General features: G+C 36.4%; 1 protein-coding gene across 3 annotated transcripts in view; it reads left to right on the forward strand.

The window, feature by feature from the left end:
• MYO9A (myosin IXA) overlaps window positions 1-17,514 on the forward strand; it is a 233,627-nt gene that overhangs the window by 13,019 nt on the left and 203,094 nt on the right. For all 3 annotated transcript variants that reach the window (XM_039237839.1, XM_039237840.1, XM_039237841.1), the window contains exons 2-4: window positions 673-1,583; window positions 8,988-9,082; window positions 15,559-15,621. In XM_039237839.1, coding sequence (XP_039093770.1) covers window positions 744-1,583; window positions 8,988-9,082; window positions 15,559-15,621 — 998 coding nt within the window. In that variant the 5' untranslated portion in view covers window positions 673-743. The remainder of the gene's footprint in view (window positions 1-672; window positions 1,584-8,987; window positions 9,083-15,558; window positions 15,622-17,514) is intronic.

Genomic DNA, 17,514 nt, shown 5'->3' on the forward strand with positions numbered 1-17,514 from the left:
TTGGGTAAATAACTAGTAATGCTGGATCATAAGGAGTTTCTTTTTTTAACTTTTTGAGCAACTTCCATACTATTTTCCAGAGTGACTGGACCAATTTGCATTCTCACCAACAGTGTTAGAGAGTTCCCCTTTCTCTGCATCCTCTCCAACACCTATTGTTTCCTGTGTTGTTAATTTCATCTTCTTTCTGTTTTTAATTTCACAACAATTTGGTTTCATTGATGACATTTTTTCATATTTTTGTTTTATCCATAAGAGCTTTTAGGTGCAGGGTGATTTGATTTGTATGATTATTCTGCCCATTTTAATTCAGTCTTTGGCAAGGCTCTTCAAATATAAAGAACTTGACTCTAATTTCAGGTACTTTAGAAACACTTGGTTAGTAGAATATAAAATAATTTTTATCTGTACTCTGGATTTTGATTACTAGTATGATAAAATATGGAAAAATCTTTGGCAAGTAGCCTTTTTAGAAAGTGTCCAGTTTTGGACAATAAAATGTAATTTTATGTGGTCTCAGTGAGACTATTTTCAAGACTTTCTAAACTAAGAGTTAGGATATTATGTTCTGAAAGATGTAACTGACATGATTTAAGCCTGTCTTTCTTGAGCATCAGAAGGTAAAGATTGTGTAGTATGATTTCTAAATGTTTCACATCTTTTATGTTACAGTTCTTTTGCCATGAAAATGGTTTGCAGGGTCTTGGACACATACTATCCATGCTGATGGGACAAGATCCAATATGAATATAAATGATGGAGGAAGACGACGCTTTGAGGATAACGAACATACGTTACATATATATCCTGGGACAATTTCAGAAGGAACTATCTACTGTGCAATTCCTGCCAGAAAAAACTCCACAGCTGCTGAGGTGATCGACTCTCTTATAAACAGACTTGATCTTGACAAAACAAAATGTTACGTTCTTGCAGAAGTGAAGGAATTTGGTGGAGAAGAATGGATACTCAATCCAACAGACTGTCCAGTTCAGCGAATGATGTTGTGGCCCCGATTGGCTCTGGAAAATCGCCTAAGTGGAGAGGACTATCGCTTTCTTCTGAGAGAAAAAAACCTTGATGGATCAATCCATTATGGTAGTCTGCAGTCATGGCTACGGGTAACAGAAGAACGTCGCAGGATGATGGAACGGGGTTTTCTTCCCCAGCCTCAACAAAAAGACTTTGATGATTTATGTAGCTTACCTGATTTGAATGAGAAAGTTCTCTTAGAAAACCTACGAAATCGCTTTAAGCATGAAAAAATTTATACCTATGTTGGCAGTATTCTAATAGTTATTAACCCATTCAAGTTTCTTCCTATTTATAATCCCAAATATGTCAAAATGTATGATAACCACCAATTGGGAAAACTGGAGCCCCACATTTATGCTGTGGCTGATGTAGCTTATCATGCCATGCTTCAGCGCAAAAAGAATCAGTGCATTGTGATTTCAGGAGAGAGTGGTTCTGGGAAGACTCAAAGTACAAACTTTCTTATACACCACCTTACTGCTCTCAGCCAGAAAGGATTTGCCAGTGGAGTGGAACAAATTATTCTTGGAGCTGGACCAGTACTTGAGGTAAGTGTGTAGAAATATTTTTCTTACTCTTAAACATATCTTTGAAAAAAAATTGGTAAAATGTGAGAAAATGAAATGAAACCAGAAGTATAGACATCATTTTTAGTTACCAAGGAAAACTGGAAGATGGGAAAGCAAAAAAGGCAGTGTGGAAGATTAAAGGGTATGACAGTGGCAGTATTTTTTTCAAAGGTGTTTTTGGGTCATAGTGATGAAGAAAGAGATGATTGGAGTCCTGTGTATTCCCCTGTAAAGGGAAATAGCTGGAGCAGGACTTCTGTCTGTTATTGGGTTGTGGAATTACGTGGTTGGAGAAAATATTCTTATCAATATATTTGTATCTTTGCAACTTTGACGTGTGTGCCTAGTGTTGAATTCTAAGGGTCCAATTTTGAAAATGTAGACAATATGGGAAAAACATTTTAGTTCTGTAATGTTTTAGAAGTAATACTACCAAAGGTAGAAAGGAAAGAGAATACACTATTTTTGTTTTAGGGTTGAAAGGAAAAGATATATTTAAGATTTTCTTATATTTCATCCCCCTCCCTGATTTTATATTATTTTTGCTTCCCTTCCTTTATATTCATCTGTTTTGTATCTTAAAGTCCTCATATGATATTTGTCTTTCTCTGACTGACTAATTTCGCTTAGCATAATACCCTCTAGTTCTATCCATGTAGTTGCAAATGGCAAGATTTCATTCTTTTTGATTGCTGAGTAATACTCCATGGCTTGTGTGTGTGTGTGTGTGTCTGTGTGTGTGTATGTATGTGTGTGTACACATCTTCTTTATCCATCAATGGACATTTGTACTGTTTCCAGACTTTGCCTATTGTTGATAGTGCTGCTATAAACATTGGGGTGCATGTGCCCCTTCAAAACAGCATACCTGTATCTCTTGGGTAAATAACTAGTAGTGCAATTGCTGGGTCATAGGGTAGTTTTATTTTTAATTTTTTGAGAAACCTCCATACTATTCCAGAGTGGTTATACCAGTTTGCATTCCCACCAGCAGTGCAAAAGAGATCCTCTTTCTCCGCATCCTTGCCAGCATCTGTCATTGCCCGAGTTGTTCATGTTAGCCATTCTGACAGGTGTGAGGTGGTATCTCATTGTGGTTTTGATTTGTATTTCCCTGATGATGAGTGATGTTGAACATTTTTTCATGTGTCGGCTGGCCATCTGAATGTCTTCTTTGGAGAAGTGTCTATTCATGTCTTTAGCCCATTTTTTCACTAGACTTTTTTTTTTTTTTTTTTTTTTTTTTTTTTTTTTTTTTTTTTTTTTTTTTTTTTTTTTTTTTGATAAGTTCTTTTTTTTTTTTGGATACTAACTCTTTATCTGATGTCATTTGCAAATATCTTCTCCCATTCCATCAGTTGCCTTTTAGTTTTGCTGATTGTTTCCTTAGCTGTGCAGAGGCTTTTTATTTTGATGAGATCCTAGTAGTTCATTTTCGCTTTTGTTTCCCTTGCCTCTGGAGATGTGTTGAGTAAGAAGTTGCTGTGGCCAAGGTCAAATAGGTTTTTGCCTGCTTTCTCCTCGAGGATTTTGATGGCTTCTGGTCTTATGTTTAGGTCTTTCATCCATGTTAAGTTTAGTATATGTGCTGCCGAAGCGAGCACCATCCATGTTAAGTTTATTTTTGTGTATGGTGTAAGAAAGTGGTCCAGGTTAATTTTTCCACATGTCGATGTCTAGTTTCCCCAACACCGCTTGCTGAAGAGACTGTCTTTATTCCATTGGATATTCTGTTCTCCTTTGTCAAAGATTAGTTGGCCATACATATGTGGGTCATTTTTGGGTTCTCTATTCTGTTCCATTGATCTGAGTATCTGTTTTTGTGCCATAGAAGCTTTCCTTTCTCTTGTATTTTTTGGTATAGTTTGATGAGAATAGGTATTAACTCTTTTTAAAGTATTTGCTAAAATTCATCTGTGAATCTGTCCTGGACTATTAGTTTTTGGTAGTTTTTTGATTACTGATTTAATTTTGTTACTTTTAATTGGCCTCACATTTTCTGTTTCTCTCTTGTTCAGTTTCAGAAGATTATATGTTTCTAGGAATTTATAGACTTCTAGGTTGTCCAGCTTGTTAGTATATAATTTTTTGTAGTATTCTCTTATAATTCTTTGTATTTCTGTGATATCAGTTGTTACTTCTCTTTCATTTCTGCTGTTATTTATTTGGGTGGATCCTTTCTCTTTTTTTCTTGATGAGTTTGGCTTAGTGTTTTTCAATTTTGTTTACCTTTTCAAAGAACCAGCTCTTGGTTTTATTGATTAAAAAAATTTTTTTAATATTTATTTGAGAGTGAGACCGCACAAATGAGGGAGGGTCAGAGAGAGACAGAGACACAGAGTCTGAAGCATTCTCTAGGCTCTGAGCTGTCAGCAAAGAGCCTGAAATGAGGCTCGAACTCACAAACTGTGAGATCATGACATGAACGAAAGTCAGATGCTTAACTGACTCAACCACGCAGGGGCCCCTATTGAGTTTCTTCTGTTGCTCTTTTTTTTAGTGTTAATGTCATTCATATCTTCTCTGATTGTCATTATTTCCTTCCTTCTATTCACCTTGAGCTTCTTTTGTTCTTTTTTTTTTTTTCCTAATTCCTTTAGTTGTAAATGTAGATGGTTTGAGCTTTTTCTTGTTTCTTGAGGTAGGCCTGTATTGCTGTGTATTTCTCTCTCTCTCTCACAAAGAACCAGGTCCCAGCTTTGTTGATTTAAAAAAAATTAAAATCTTTCAAAAGTAAATAAACATTAAAAACCTTTTTATAAATCAGTAAAACTGAGAGCTGGTTCTTTGTGTGTGTGGTGGGGGGGGGCAGAGGGAGAGAGAGAATTTCAAGCAAGCTGTCAGCACAGAGCCTCATGTGGTGTTTGAACTCTTGAACCCGGAGATCATGACTTCAGCTGAAGTTGTATATTCAACTGATTGAGCCACCCAGGCGCCCCTTTGCCTTTGCACTTTGTATTCAAGTTTCTTCCACACCCTTCATGGCTTGATTTTATTGAACTAATGTTAATTTCTTTAGATATCATCTCAATTGATCAGTCTTCGAGTTTGCTGATTCTTCTACTTGTTTATAGCTCTACTTGAGCCCCTTCAGTGAATTTTATCTTAGTTAATCTACTTTTCAATACTGGAATTTTTATAATTTCTGTCCCTTCACTAATATTTTCTATTGTTAAGGCACCTTTGTCATATTTTCCTTTAACTGTTTGAAAGTATTTAGAAATAAATAAGTGAAAAAAAAAAAGAAAGTATTTAAAATAGCTGATACAAAGTTTTGGCTTTGGAGGTCCAACATCTGGCCTTTTTCAGGGACAGTTTCTGTTTATTGTGCTTATAAAATATTTTTGTGTCCATATTTTCTTTCTTCTTTGCATGTTTCATAATGTTTTGGTGAAAGGTGGGCATTTTTGTTAATACAATGTGGCAGTTTTGGAAATGAGATATTTACTTTCTCCCGGGATTTGTGGTGGTTGTTTTGTTACTGCTGTTTGGTTGTCCATGACTTCTTTGAAATTAGTCTGTGAGGTCTATTTTTTTTCTGTGAGGCTTTTACATTCTCTCTTCATTTAGTTTAGAGGTCAGATAATAATTGGCCAAGAATTTTTAAAAAATGTTCTGAAGCACTAAGGCTTCTGTTTTTTCTTAAATGTTTTTTATTTATTTCTAGAGAGAGAGAGAGACAGCGTGAGCAGGGGAGGGTCAGAGAGAGAGGGAGTCACAGACTCTGAAACAGGCTCCAGGCTCTGAGCTGGCAGTCAGCACAGAGCCCGACGCGAGGCCCGAACCCACAAATTGCGAGATCATGACCTAAGCGAAAGTCGGACGCTTAACCGACTAAGCCACCCAGGCGCCCCTAAGGCTTCTGGTTGTGTGTGTGTGTGTGTGTGTGTGTGTGTGTGTGTGCGTGCGTGCAGTTCTTAAGTTGTTTGGTTACCTCATTTTTTGGCGCATTCTTCTATTGCTACCTTAGGCAATTGCAGTGTTTAATCAATTGCCTCTGATTGATTTTAACAAACATAAATGGGTGAAAAGGCTGTTCCTTGTGAGCAGTTTCCAAGCCAGGTCAAATAAAGATTTGACCTCACTCACCTTTGAGTGAGGCTTTCCAGGGAAATGCATGTAGCTCAAATTCTGACAGTTACCTGTGGGATGGGGCTTTAGCTGTAATCCTGTTTTGATCCTTCAGTGCCTTCTAGGCTGCTTTTGAAACAGACTGTAATTATAGGGCATTGCTTTTCTCTTCAGCATGCAGCTAGGGAGAGGCAGATGGTAATTGGATAAATTAAAATGCCACAATGCTTGTTTTTCTTACTGAGATTCATTTTTTTTCTCTTGATTATTCTCCTCAAAAGATTATTGCAAGCCTTTCAAGAGTTGTCAAAAAGTTGATTTGGATAATTTTTTTGGTTTTATTTCTCTTATGAAAAAGATAGGATTTTCAGAGATCTTTATCCTTTTTTCTTACCTTATTTTCCAATGATTGTTTTCAGAAGATTTAAGTAATAAAAAATTCTTTATATATTTACCTTTCTGGTTACCATTTCTGGTGTTTTCCATTCCTCCTATATGTTGATCCATATTTGAATATGATATTTTCCTTTTGCGTGAAGGACTTCCTTTAATGTTCCTTTTAATGTGGGTTGGCCTATGATGAATATTTTCAGATTTAGACATAGAAATTGTCTTTCATTGACCTTTAAAATTAAAAGAATAACCTTATAGTAAAATTGAATGAATTTTAAAACCTAATTTTTTTTAATCATCTGTATATAATCTGAATACAGAAAAGTTCCACTACCTCTTGAAACTCCCTCACACTATTCTTTATCTTCATACCCTCTCACTTCCCCCCAGTACTCCCATAATACGTGGGAGTCTGTTCTCCATTGTCTCTCCCCCCCCCCGCCCCCGCCAAAATGTCACAGAAATGGAATCATACAGTAAGTAGTTTTGGGACTAGCTTATCATTCAGCATTATCATTCAAGTTGTTGAATATGTGAATTCATTTGGAGATTATTTCTTATAAATTTTAACATTTTATTGAGATACAATTTACAATAAAATGTAGCCATTAAAATTCATAGTTCAATGATTTTTGATAAATGTGTATACACTTATATAGCCATCATTATTATACAGTGAAGCTGTAGAATAGTTTCCTTGCTCCTTATGCCCCTTTGTAGACATTTCCCAACCCCACCCTCATTCCCAGACAACTCTGATCTTCCTATTACTGTTTTTGCCTTTTCTAAAATTTCATATTACAATATGTACTCTTGATTCTGGTTTCCTCCACATGTCATAGTGTTTTGATATTCATCAGTATTGATGTATAATCTTTATTGCTGGGTAATATTCACTGCATTTGTGTATACCTTGGTAAGAATATACTCTTTTATAAATAATTCTATAGCATTATTGTAAGTAGATATAATAAAGTGTAGTATGTTATGTAGTGAAACCTTATTTCATTTTTACTCTTCTAAAATGGCGATTATTTTTTTAATGTTTGTTTTGAGAGAGAGAGAGCACACATGAGCAGGGGAGAGGCCAAGAGAGAAGGAGAGAGAGAATCCCAAGCAGGCTCTGTGATGCCTCTGGGCTCAGAATCCAACATGGGGCTCTATCTCATGAACCTTGAGATGATGACCTGAACTGAAATCAAGATTTGGCTACTTAACTGATTGAGCCACCCAGGCACCCCTAAAGTTGCAATTATTTTAATGTAGTTAATCTGCTTCTCTCTCCTTGTTATTTAATTTAGCAAGATTTAAAAAATTATATATTGAATAAATTAAGAAAGATTGCTGGCTCTGGGATATAAAAGTTAAATTAATTTTAAGGAGTGTTACTTCTCCAAAGAGGACATCCAGATGGCCAACAGACACATGAAACGATGCTCAGCATCCCTCCTCATCAGGGAAATACAAATCAAAACCACACTGAGATACCACCTCACGCCAGTCAGAGTGGCTAAAATGAGCAAATCAGAGAACTCTAGATGCTGGCGAGGATGTGGAGAAACGGGCACCCTCCTGCACTGTTGGTGGGAATGTAAACTGGTACAGCCCCTCTGGAAAACAGTGTGGAGGTTCCTCAGGAAACTAACAATAGAACTCCCTTATGACCCAGCAATAGCACTGCTAGGAATTTACCCAAGGGATACAGAAATGCTGAGGCATAGGAGCACATGTACCCCAATGTTCATAGCAGCACTCTCCACAATAGCTAAAACATGGAAAGAGCCTAAGTGTCCATCAACAGACGAATGGATCAAGAAGATGTGGTTTATCTATACCATGGAATACTACATGGCAATGAGAAACAATGAAATCTGGCCATGTGTAGCAACATGGATGGACCTTGAGGGTGTTATGCTGAGCGAAATAAGTCAGGCAGAGAAGGACAAATACCATATGTTTGCACGTATAGGAGGATTAGGAGGAACTTGACGGAGGACCAAGGGGGAGAAGAAGGGCGGAAATGGTGGGGGAAAGGGAGAGAGGCAAACCATGAGAGACTCTTGAATGCTGACAAAAACTGAAGACTGATGGATGTGGGGGGGAGGGGGGGATGGGCATGAAGGAGGGCACTTTGGGGATGAGCACTGAGTGTTATGTAGAAACTAATTTGACAATAAACTATTTGTAAAAAAAAAAAAAAATTTTAAGGAGTGTTAAGTTTTTATAACTAAAATTTATTTATTAAAAATTTTTTTAATGTTTATTTTTGAGAGACAGAGTATGAGTTGGGGGAGAGGGAGGGAAGGTGAGGGAACAAGAAAAAGAGAGAGAGAGAGAGAGAGAGAGAGAAAGAGAGAATCTGAAGCAGGCTCCAGGGCCTAAGCTATCAGCATAGAGCCCCATGTGGGCCTTGAACTCATGATCGTGAGATCATGACCTGAGCCAGTCAGATGATTAACCAACCAAGCCACCCAGGTGCACCTAATTAAGATTTATTTTACTGAAAAGCATAAAATCATCCTATTAAAAATTTTTTTTTCAACATTTATTTATTTTTGAGAGACAGAGTGTGAGCAGGGAAGGGGCAGAGAAAGAGAGGGAGACACAGAATCTGAAGCAGGTTCCAGGCTCTGAACTGTCAGCATAGAGCCCAACACAGGGCTTGAACTTGGGTACTGTGAATCCATGACCTGAACTGAAGTTGGACACATAGCAGACTGAGCCACCCAGGTGCCATTCTTCCTACTTGGTATTATTTCAACTATTAGTTTTTGTCTTTCACTTTACCTAAATCATAGGAATACGAAGTTAAAGAGAATTGCTTTTTCTACTATCTCTTGCATTTTGTCTCTTCGAGCTGATCTAAGAAAGATTTTCCATTTTTAAGGTGAAATTAACAAGAACTGTTTATTTTAACAGGCCTTTGGAAATGCAAAGACAGCTCATAATAACAATTCAAGTCGTTTTGGCAAGTTTATTCAAGTAAATTACCAAGAAACTGGCACTGTACTTGGGTAAGTAGCAGTAGTAGGCTTTGGAGTATGCTTATATTTTCACCATTGTCTCTTCATAATCCATAGATTGTTCATTTACTCTTACTGAGAATAGTGATATTGGTGTCTACTAAATTGTTTTCTTCTAGACTTTTCTTTTTTTTTGGAAAAGTTCAAGCCTGAGAAAAGTTCAAAGAATAGTGTAGCACTTCTATGTCCTTTTTTAAAATATAATTTATTGTCAAATTGGCTTATATACAACACCCAGTGCTCATCCCAACAAGTGCCCTCCTCAGTGCCCATCACGCGTTTTCCCCTCTTCCCCCTGCCATCCACCCTCAGTTTCTTCTCTGTATTTAAGAGTCTCTTGTGGTTTGCCTCCCTCCCTCACTGTTTGTAACTAGCTTTTCCCCTTCCTTTCTCCCATGGTCTTCTGTTAAGTTTCTCAAGATCGACATGAATGAGGGGTGCCTGGGTGGCTTAGTCGGTTAAGCGTCCGACTTTCGCTTAGGTCACGATCTCTCAGTTCGTGGGTTCGAGCCTTGCGTCGGGCTCTGTGCTGACTGCCAGCTCAGAGCCTGGAGCCTATTTCAGAGTCTGCATCTCCCTCACTCTCTGGCCCTCCCCTGCTCACGCTGTCTCTCTCTCTCTCTCTCTCTCCTAGAAATAAGTAAAAATATTTAAAAAAAAAAGATCGACATGAATGAAAACATATGATACCTGTTCTCTGACTTATTTCACTCAGCGTAATACCTTCCATTTCCGTCCACATTGCTGCAAATGGCATGATTTCATTCTTTCTCATTAGCACTTATATATCTTAATAGACTTATAGTTAACAATATGCTGCATTTGTTTTATCTTTCTGTATTATGCATACATTCAGTTTTTAAAATTGGTTTTGAGTAAGTTGGGCTTGTAATTTGATCCCGCCCAGGAATCACATGCACATTTTCCTACATTATACTATTCAAGAAGTTTTTTATTGCAATAACATTTCTTATATAGTCTAATCAGAGTACCTCTGGTTGTGTCAGCAATATTCTTCCTAACTTTAAAACAACTAATAGACTTTGTTTTTAGAGCAGTTTTAGGGTCGCAACAAAAATGAGTAAAAAGTACAGAGAGTTCCCATATACCTCTTTATCCCCCAAATTCAGAATTAAGAACATCTTTCATTGGTGTGTTCCATTTGTGTTGTATATTCTGTGGACTTTGACAATTGTATAAAGACATGTATTCACTATTACAGTACCATATGGAGTAGTTTTACTGCCCTAAAAATCCTCTGTGTTTTGCCTGTTCTTCCGTTCTCATGCACTAACCTTTGGCAACTACTTATCTTTTTTACAGTACACCTAAGTTGTGCCTTTTCCAGAATGTCATTTAGTTGTAAAGTATATAATCTTTACAATTTGTATTCTTTGCCTTAGCAGTTAAAAAATTTTTTTTTAATGTTTATTTATTTTTAGAGAGAGAGAGAGATGGGGACAGAGTGTGATGGGGTAGGGACAGAGAGAGAGGGAAGACACAGAATCTGATGTAGGGTCCAGGCTCTGAGCTGTCAGCACAGAGCCTCATGTGGTGTTTGAACTCTTGAACCGCGAGATCATGACTTCAGCTGAAGTTGTATGTTCAACTGATTGAGCCACCCAGGCGCCCCTTTGCCTTTGTACTTTGTATTCAAGTTTCTTCCACACCTTTCATGGCTTGATTTTATTGAACTAATGTTAAATGTATTTATTAATTTGGAGATAATTAACCTTGGGCTATTTAGAAATGCTTTTATGTTTTTTGTATTTCTCATTTATTCCTGAGTATCTTGTTTTAATGTTTTGTTATTAAAAGTGTGATTTTTCTCTTGCATTATATCTTCTAGTTTGTGTATATGAAAGTTATTGATTTTTATGTTTTTGTCTTATTACTGAATTATTTTTTGCATTTACTGTTGTATCTCTTTTTCTTGGTATATATGCAAAAATAGGTATTTTTACCTTTTTTCCCTGCTTTTACATCTTTTGTTATTTTCTCTCTTGCTGATTCTAAACAATTTTGTTTCAGACCTTTATATGAATGACTTGACTTTGCTAAGTAAAATGCTGGTTTTAGGACATTTTATCATGTTAATGAATTAAGTATCAATTTAAATTTTTTGTGAGTGGTTTTTGAGTGACAAAATGATATTACATGTTATCAAATGCATTTTTCACAGTTGTGGAGATTAGTATGATCTTCATTCTGTTGTCATTATTTTGTTATCATTATTTTTCTGATATTGAATCATTTTGTATTCCTGGAGAAATAGTACCTCTTGGTCAGCACAAAAAGATATGTATCGGGTACCTGGGTGGCTCAGTCGCTTAAGCCTCCGACTTCGGCCCAGGTCATGATCTCACAGTTTGTGGGTTTGAGCCCCATGTCAGGCTCTGTGCTGACAGCTAGCTAGAGCCTGGAGCTTCTCTTCAGATTCTGTATCTCCCTCTCTCTCTGACCCTCCCCTGATCATGCTCTCTCTCTCTCTCTCTCTCTCAAAAATAAATAAAACATTAAAAAAATTAAAAAAAGATATATATATATACACACACATTCACATACATATGTACACAAACATTTTTATATACACACATATAAATTGGTTGTTTTATTCTGTTTCCTAGTTTTTATTTATGATTTTTGCATCCATATTAATAAGTTAGTTTGATCTGTATTTTTCTTTTTTAGGCTATTTTAATTATGCTTAACCACTTTATTTCTGCTTTAATTTTTAAATTTTGACCCAACTCTGTACATTCTCCCCCCTGCCAACAAAAACAAAACAGGAAGGATAAATCCTTCTTCAGTGGCAAGTTTCATAACTTATTTCCTTTATTTAAAAACTATGTTTCCAAAGTTGCAGTTGGTACTTTTACTAATAAAAATGGGCTGCAATCAAGTTGTCTAGTGTACTTTTCTAGTATTTATGATTGTGATGCAGGAGAGGTTGATAATAGGTACAATATATATTCATTGATTCTTAAGACTAATGAATTAGGAATGGCAGATGTTTATTTCCCCATTTTATGAATGAAATCCTGGCTCTTATATATAAGTGATTACCTAAAAAAGGTTAAACTTTTTCTTAACAATGATGAACAAAAAAATGTTAATTTTTAAAATATTTTTATTATTGAGAGACAGCATGAATATAGGAGGGACAGAGAGAGAGGGAGACACAGAATCTGAAGCAGGCTCCAGGCTCCAAGCTGTCAGCACAGAGCCTGATGCGGGGCTCGAACTCACAAACCACGAGATCATGACCTAGGCCGAAGTCGGACGCTTAACCGACTAAACCATCCAGGTGCCCCAAAAATCTCCATCTTGATTAGTAAGTCAACAGATACATATTGAAATAAATTTTTATCTTTAATTTTATCATTCATTAGGCAAACATTTATGGAATTCATTTCGAGTACCAGGCACTGTGCCATATGTTGAGGACAAAAGAAATGTACACTTGTGTTCTCTGCCATTAAAATTCTCATCGTCTTTTTGGGAAGACATGTTTACATAGGTGATTACAGTAAATGAGATAAGTACCGTGATTAAAGCACATGTCTGGAAAAGTTCACAAAAAAGGGTGATTTTTATCATAGGTCTTGAAAAGGAGCTTGGTATACTTGAGTAAGTTCAGAGGCTACAGATTATGGACATAATGGTCAGTTGGTTTCAGATTCAGAGTAAAGTTCTAATGTTTATAATTTATCCTTTTGACACTGGGAAGCAGATTTTAAAAATTTTATTATAAAAAATGTCAAACATAGAAGTAAAGAAAATAGTACAAGGAATGCCCATTTAGATTAAACAGTTAATCACATTTTGCCATATATACTTCATCTATTTTTTTCTTTTTCTCAGTTGATGTATTTTAAAAAACAATCCCATGTAGGTATAACATTAGTTCACCCATACATACTTTAGCATGAGCAGAAGTGAAAGAGGAATAACATGAGTACATCTTTTTTTATAGGTAAATAACTCTCAGAGCAGTATAACTCATGGATTGGAGGGGAGGAAGGAGAGATGTCAAGGAGTATGTTGGTATAGCTGGAAGAGAGGCTTTTATTTAGTTAAAATAGAGCTGGTATCCAGTCATAGTTCTGCTGTTTATTAGCTGCATGATCTTAATATCTTTGAGCATCAGTTTTTCCACTTATGAAATAGGCAGTAATATTTGCCATGTGGAGTGGGTATAAGAATTTCACATATTATGTGGAATCTAAAACACAAATGAATAAACAAAAAAGCAGAATCACACCTATAAATACAGAGAACAAATTGATGGTTGCCAGAGGGGAGGAGGGTGCTGGAATGGCCAAATGAGTCAAGGCTGCCTGTTATGATTGAATAAGTAAGTCATGGGAATAAAAGGCATTGCATAAGGAATATAGTCAGTGATAATTGTAATAGTGAGGAATGGTAGCTACACTTGTGGTGGGCATAGTATAATGTATAAATTTATTGAATTTATACATTATACTATGAAACTATGAAACCTGAAACTAATGTAACATTGTCCACTGTAGTAAAAAAAAAAAAACAAAAGAATTTAACATACTAGTTTATGTTAGTTCCCTTTCTCCCATTTTATACAGATAAGAACCTGTTTCAGTAGTTTAGACGAGAGGTGATGATGTTAATGCAGAGAAAGTGATGCATTTTAATTACTGGTCGTGGTAGTGGTGATGAGTTTGCAAAGAAGGCACATTTGAGCTTCATTTTAAGAATGGATGGAACCTATTGGGTAGAGAGTGGGTATAGACTGTGGAATTAAAAGTGGAAAGAAGAGTATGAACAATGCAGCCAGGAGTGAATGGCATGCTTGTGAGAATAACCTGTATTTGGGAGTGACTGAAATACTGAGCATGCAGTGGGAGGGAACTGACAGCAATAAAAGCTCCAAAGTCAGATTTTGACCCCACAGAGTCAGTGCTTTTTAAATTTTCAGACTGTAGGGGCCTTTTTTGCAGTGGGAGCTTAACTAATTGCTTCAGTTTGGTAAGAGGTATTGAAGACTTGAAGTGGTGGGGTACAGGCTGGATAAAGAGAATAACATATCAGAAATACAATTTATGTTTTAATTCCTCATTACTTTCAGGGTAAAATCCATTCTTCTGGCATATAGTATATTGGTTCTTCTTGATTCACTCCACTTGTCTATCTCATTCTCTAGCCACGTTAACTAATTATCTTCCCTGATGTTAAGTACCTTCCTCCTTTTATGCCTTTATACAGTGCAGTTCTCCTGGCCTTCTTCTCAGTCTTTTCAGATTTTAGAGTCATTTACTCAGTCAGTCATTGAATAGATTTTGCATACTTAAAAGACTATAGTGTAGTGCTGTGTACTCGCCTCTGGGAATTGTTCCTTATGTAATTTTTTCCTTCTTGGATTGAACCTTACCTGTCTCTCTTGGTATATCAATAATGTCCTGGTGATTGCTCTTTATGAACCCTGTATCAGCTCAGTATGATAGCCTCTTGTTTACATATTTCCTCCACTAGTTTGTAAGCTCCTTGAGAACAGAGAGTATATCACTTATTTCCATATTTGAACAGTGCTTAGAACAGTGTCCAATTAATGAACACTTAACTGAGTAAATCAGCAAATTATAAATGAGTAGATTCCAGAATGTGGTACTAGCATGAATATGTTAATAAATATGTCTTTGAGCTTTCTTTGGGCATCTGGCCAAAGTATAGCATCTGAAAGACTATGTAGTGGTGGGATGTCTGGTGGCTCAGTCAGTTAAGTGTCTGACATCAGCTCAGGTCATGATTTTATGGCTTGTGAGTTTGAGCACCACATCAGGCTCTCTGCTGTCAGCACAGAGCCCACTTTGAGATCCTCTGTCTCCTCTCTTTCTGCCCTACCCCCCTTCCCTGCTCACACTCAAGTGCGTGTTCTATCTCTCTCTCTCAAAAAATAAACATTAAAAAAAATAAAGGGGTGCCTGGGTGGCTCAGTCAGTTAAGCATCCTGACTCTTGGTCTGGGCTCAGGTCATGATCTCACAGTTCATGAGTTCGAGCACCACATCAGACTCCATGCTGACAGTGTGGAGCCTGCTTCAGATTCTCTTTCTCTCCTTCTTTGTCAGCCCCTCCCTTGCTCATGTGTGTGCTCGCTCTCTCTCAAAATAAATAAAATTTAAAATATTATTAAAATAATGTGTAGTGGTATATGAACCTGGAAAGAAAGTAAAGTCTATACCAGGGGTAGGTCTTCTGTGCCATGTTTTGAACTTTTGACTTTATTTTGATTTATTGAACACCCCCGAAAGACTTAACGAGTTTATGAATTTAACGCAGATAACACTACCAGCATTTATAAAACAGTTGTAATGGTAAATATACTAAAATGATCTGGATAGTATTTTTGAAACTTTTGCATACTCTCTGAAAAAATAATTTATCTACCTTAAGCTTTATTGTTTATATCAACCAATTTTATTTTTCTTCTAGTGCCTATGTTGAAAAATATCTACTGGAGAAGTCCAGACTCGTTTATCAAGAGCATAATGAACGGTACAAAATTTTTATTAATATAATTAGATTAAGTTAACAATTGTTTTATGCAGATCAACTTTTAGGATGTTTGTATATTATGATTTTTAATTCAGTTTATACTGTGTATCACTTTATATATAATTGCTGTTTCTATCATTGGCAGAACAATGCACTTTTTCAGAGGCTGCTAGGAGATTTTTTAAATGGGTACAAGCATACCTTGTTTTATTGTACTTCACAGATACTGTGATTTTTACAAATTGTTTTGTGGCAATCCTGTGTTGAGCAAGTCTTTTGGCACCACTTTTCCAATAGCAATTGCTCACTTTGTATCTCTCTGTCTCAAATTTTGGTAGTTTTTGGAATATTTCAAACTCTTATATTAGTATTATATTTGTTACCATGATCTGTGATTCGTGATTACAAATAGCTGAAAGCTCAGATGATGGTTAGCATTGCTTTTTTTTTTTTTTAAGCAATGCAGCACTTTTAAGTTAAGGTATGTACATTGTTTTTTAGACATAATGCTATTGCATACTTAAAAGACTGTAGTGTAGTGTAAACATAGCTGTTATATGCACTGGGAAGTGAAAAAAAATTATTTGCCTCTTGTTATTTTGAGATTTGCTTTGTTGTAGTGGTCTGGAACCGAACCCACAATATCTTTGAGGTATGCCTGCATGTGGAACTGTTACCCTTTCTAAATTCTAGGCAAACTGTCCAAACAGAAAAACTGTAGTATCTCAGCTTACTACTCTTCATCAACATTGTGCCTTTGGGCTTTTCCCCATGTCTTAGCATTCTAGTTATAATTTGAGAAACTTTTTAATAAGGTACTTAATTTTGTTATAATGTATGAAGTATATGGGACTTCAGAGATTATGTCTGTAACTTTGTACAGATGAAGAAACCAAATCATGGAAAAGAAAAACCCCAAATGTAAGAGCAGTAAATGATTTGCTTTACGCTGCAATGAGACAAAATAAAGTTAAGAATCAGAGTTTGAAGTTAAAGAGACCTACATTCATGGGTGCCTGGGTGGCTCAGTTGGTTAAGCATCTGATTTCAGCCCAGGTTATGATCTCACAGTTCATGAATTTGAGCCCTGTGTTGGGCTCTCTGCTGACATTTTGGAGCCTGGAGCCTGCTACGTATTCTGTGTCTCCTCTCTCTCTCTACACCTCCCCTGCTCATGCTGTCTGCCTCTCTTTCTCAAAAATAAATATTAAAAAAAAAAAGAGAGACCTACATTCAAATATTGGATATGCCTTTGGCATCTGTTTCTTTGATATTTATTCCCATTTTGGAGTTGGAAAACTATCCTAGATTTATTTAGAGGAGTAAATGAAATAGCAAAATGTAAAGTGTTTAGGAGCAGCTCGGTGGCTCAATTGAACGTCTGACTCTTAATTTCGGCTCAGGTCATGATCCCAGGGTCATGGGATTGAGCCCTGCATCAAAGCTCCATACTGAGTATGGAGCCTGCTTGGGTTCTTTCTCTCTCTCCCCTTCCCTCTCTCTGCCTTTCTCTCTCGCTTGAGTTTGCTATCTCTCTAAAAGTAAAAATAGGGGTGCATGGGTGGCTCAGTTTCAGCTCAGGTCATGATCTCATGGTTCCTGAGCCTGAGCCCCACATCAGTCTTGCTGCTGTCAGTACAGAGCCTGCTTTGGATCCTCTCTCTGCCTCTTTGTCTCTGCCCCTCCCCTACTCTCTGTCTCAAAAATAAATAAAACATTAAAAAAATAAAATTAATAAAAATTAAAAAAGTAAAGTGCTTAATGTGGTCCTTATATATAATTAAAGTTCAGTAATTCATAACTAAAATTATTGTAATGAATTACCTGTCAGATTAGGACTAGAACTCAAGACTCTTCTATTAAGTTTTTTTTGTGGCTAGCAGTGGAGAAAAT

The sequence above is a fragment of the Hyaena hyaena genome, unplaced genomic scaffold (assembly GCF_003009895.1).
Source record: "Hyaena hyaena isolate Hyena2069 unplaced genomic scaffold, ASM300989v1 scaffold_130, whole genome shotgun sequence".
Lineage (NCBI taxonomy): Eukaryota > Metazoa > Chordata > Mammalia > Carnivora > Hyaenidae > Hyaena > Hyaena hyaena.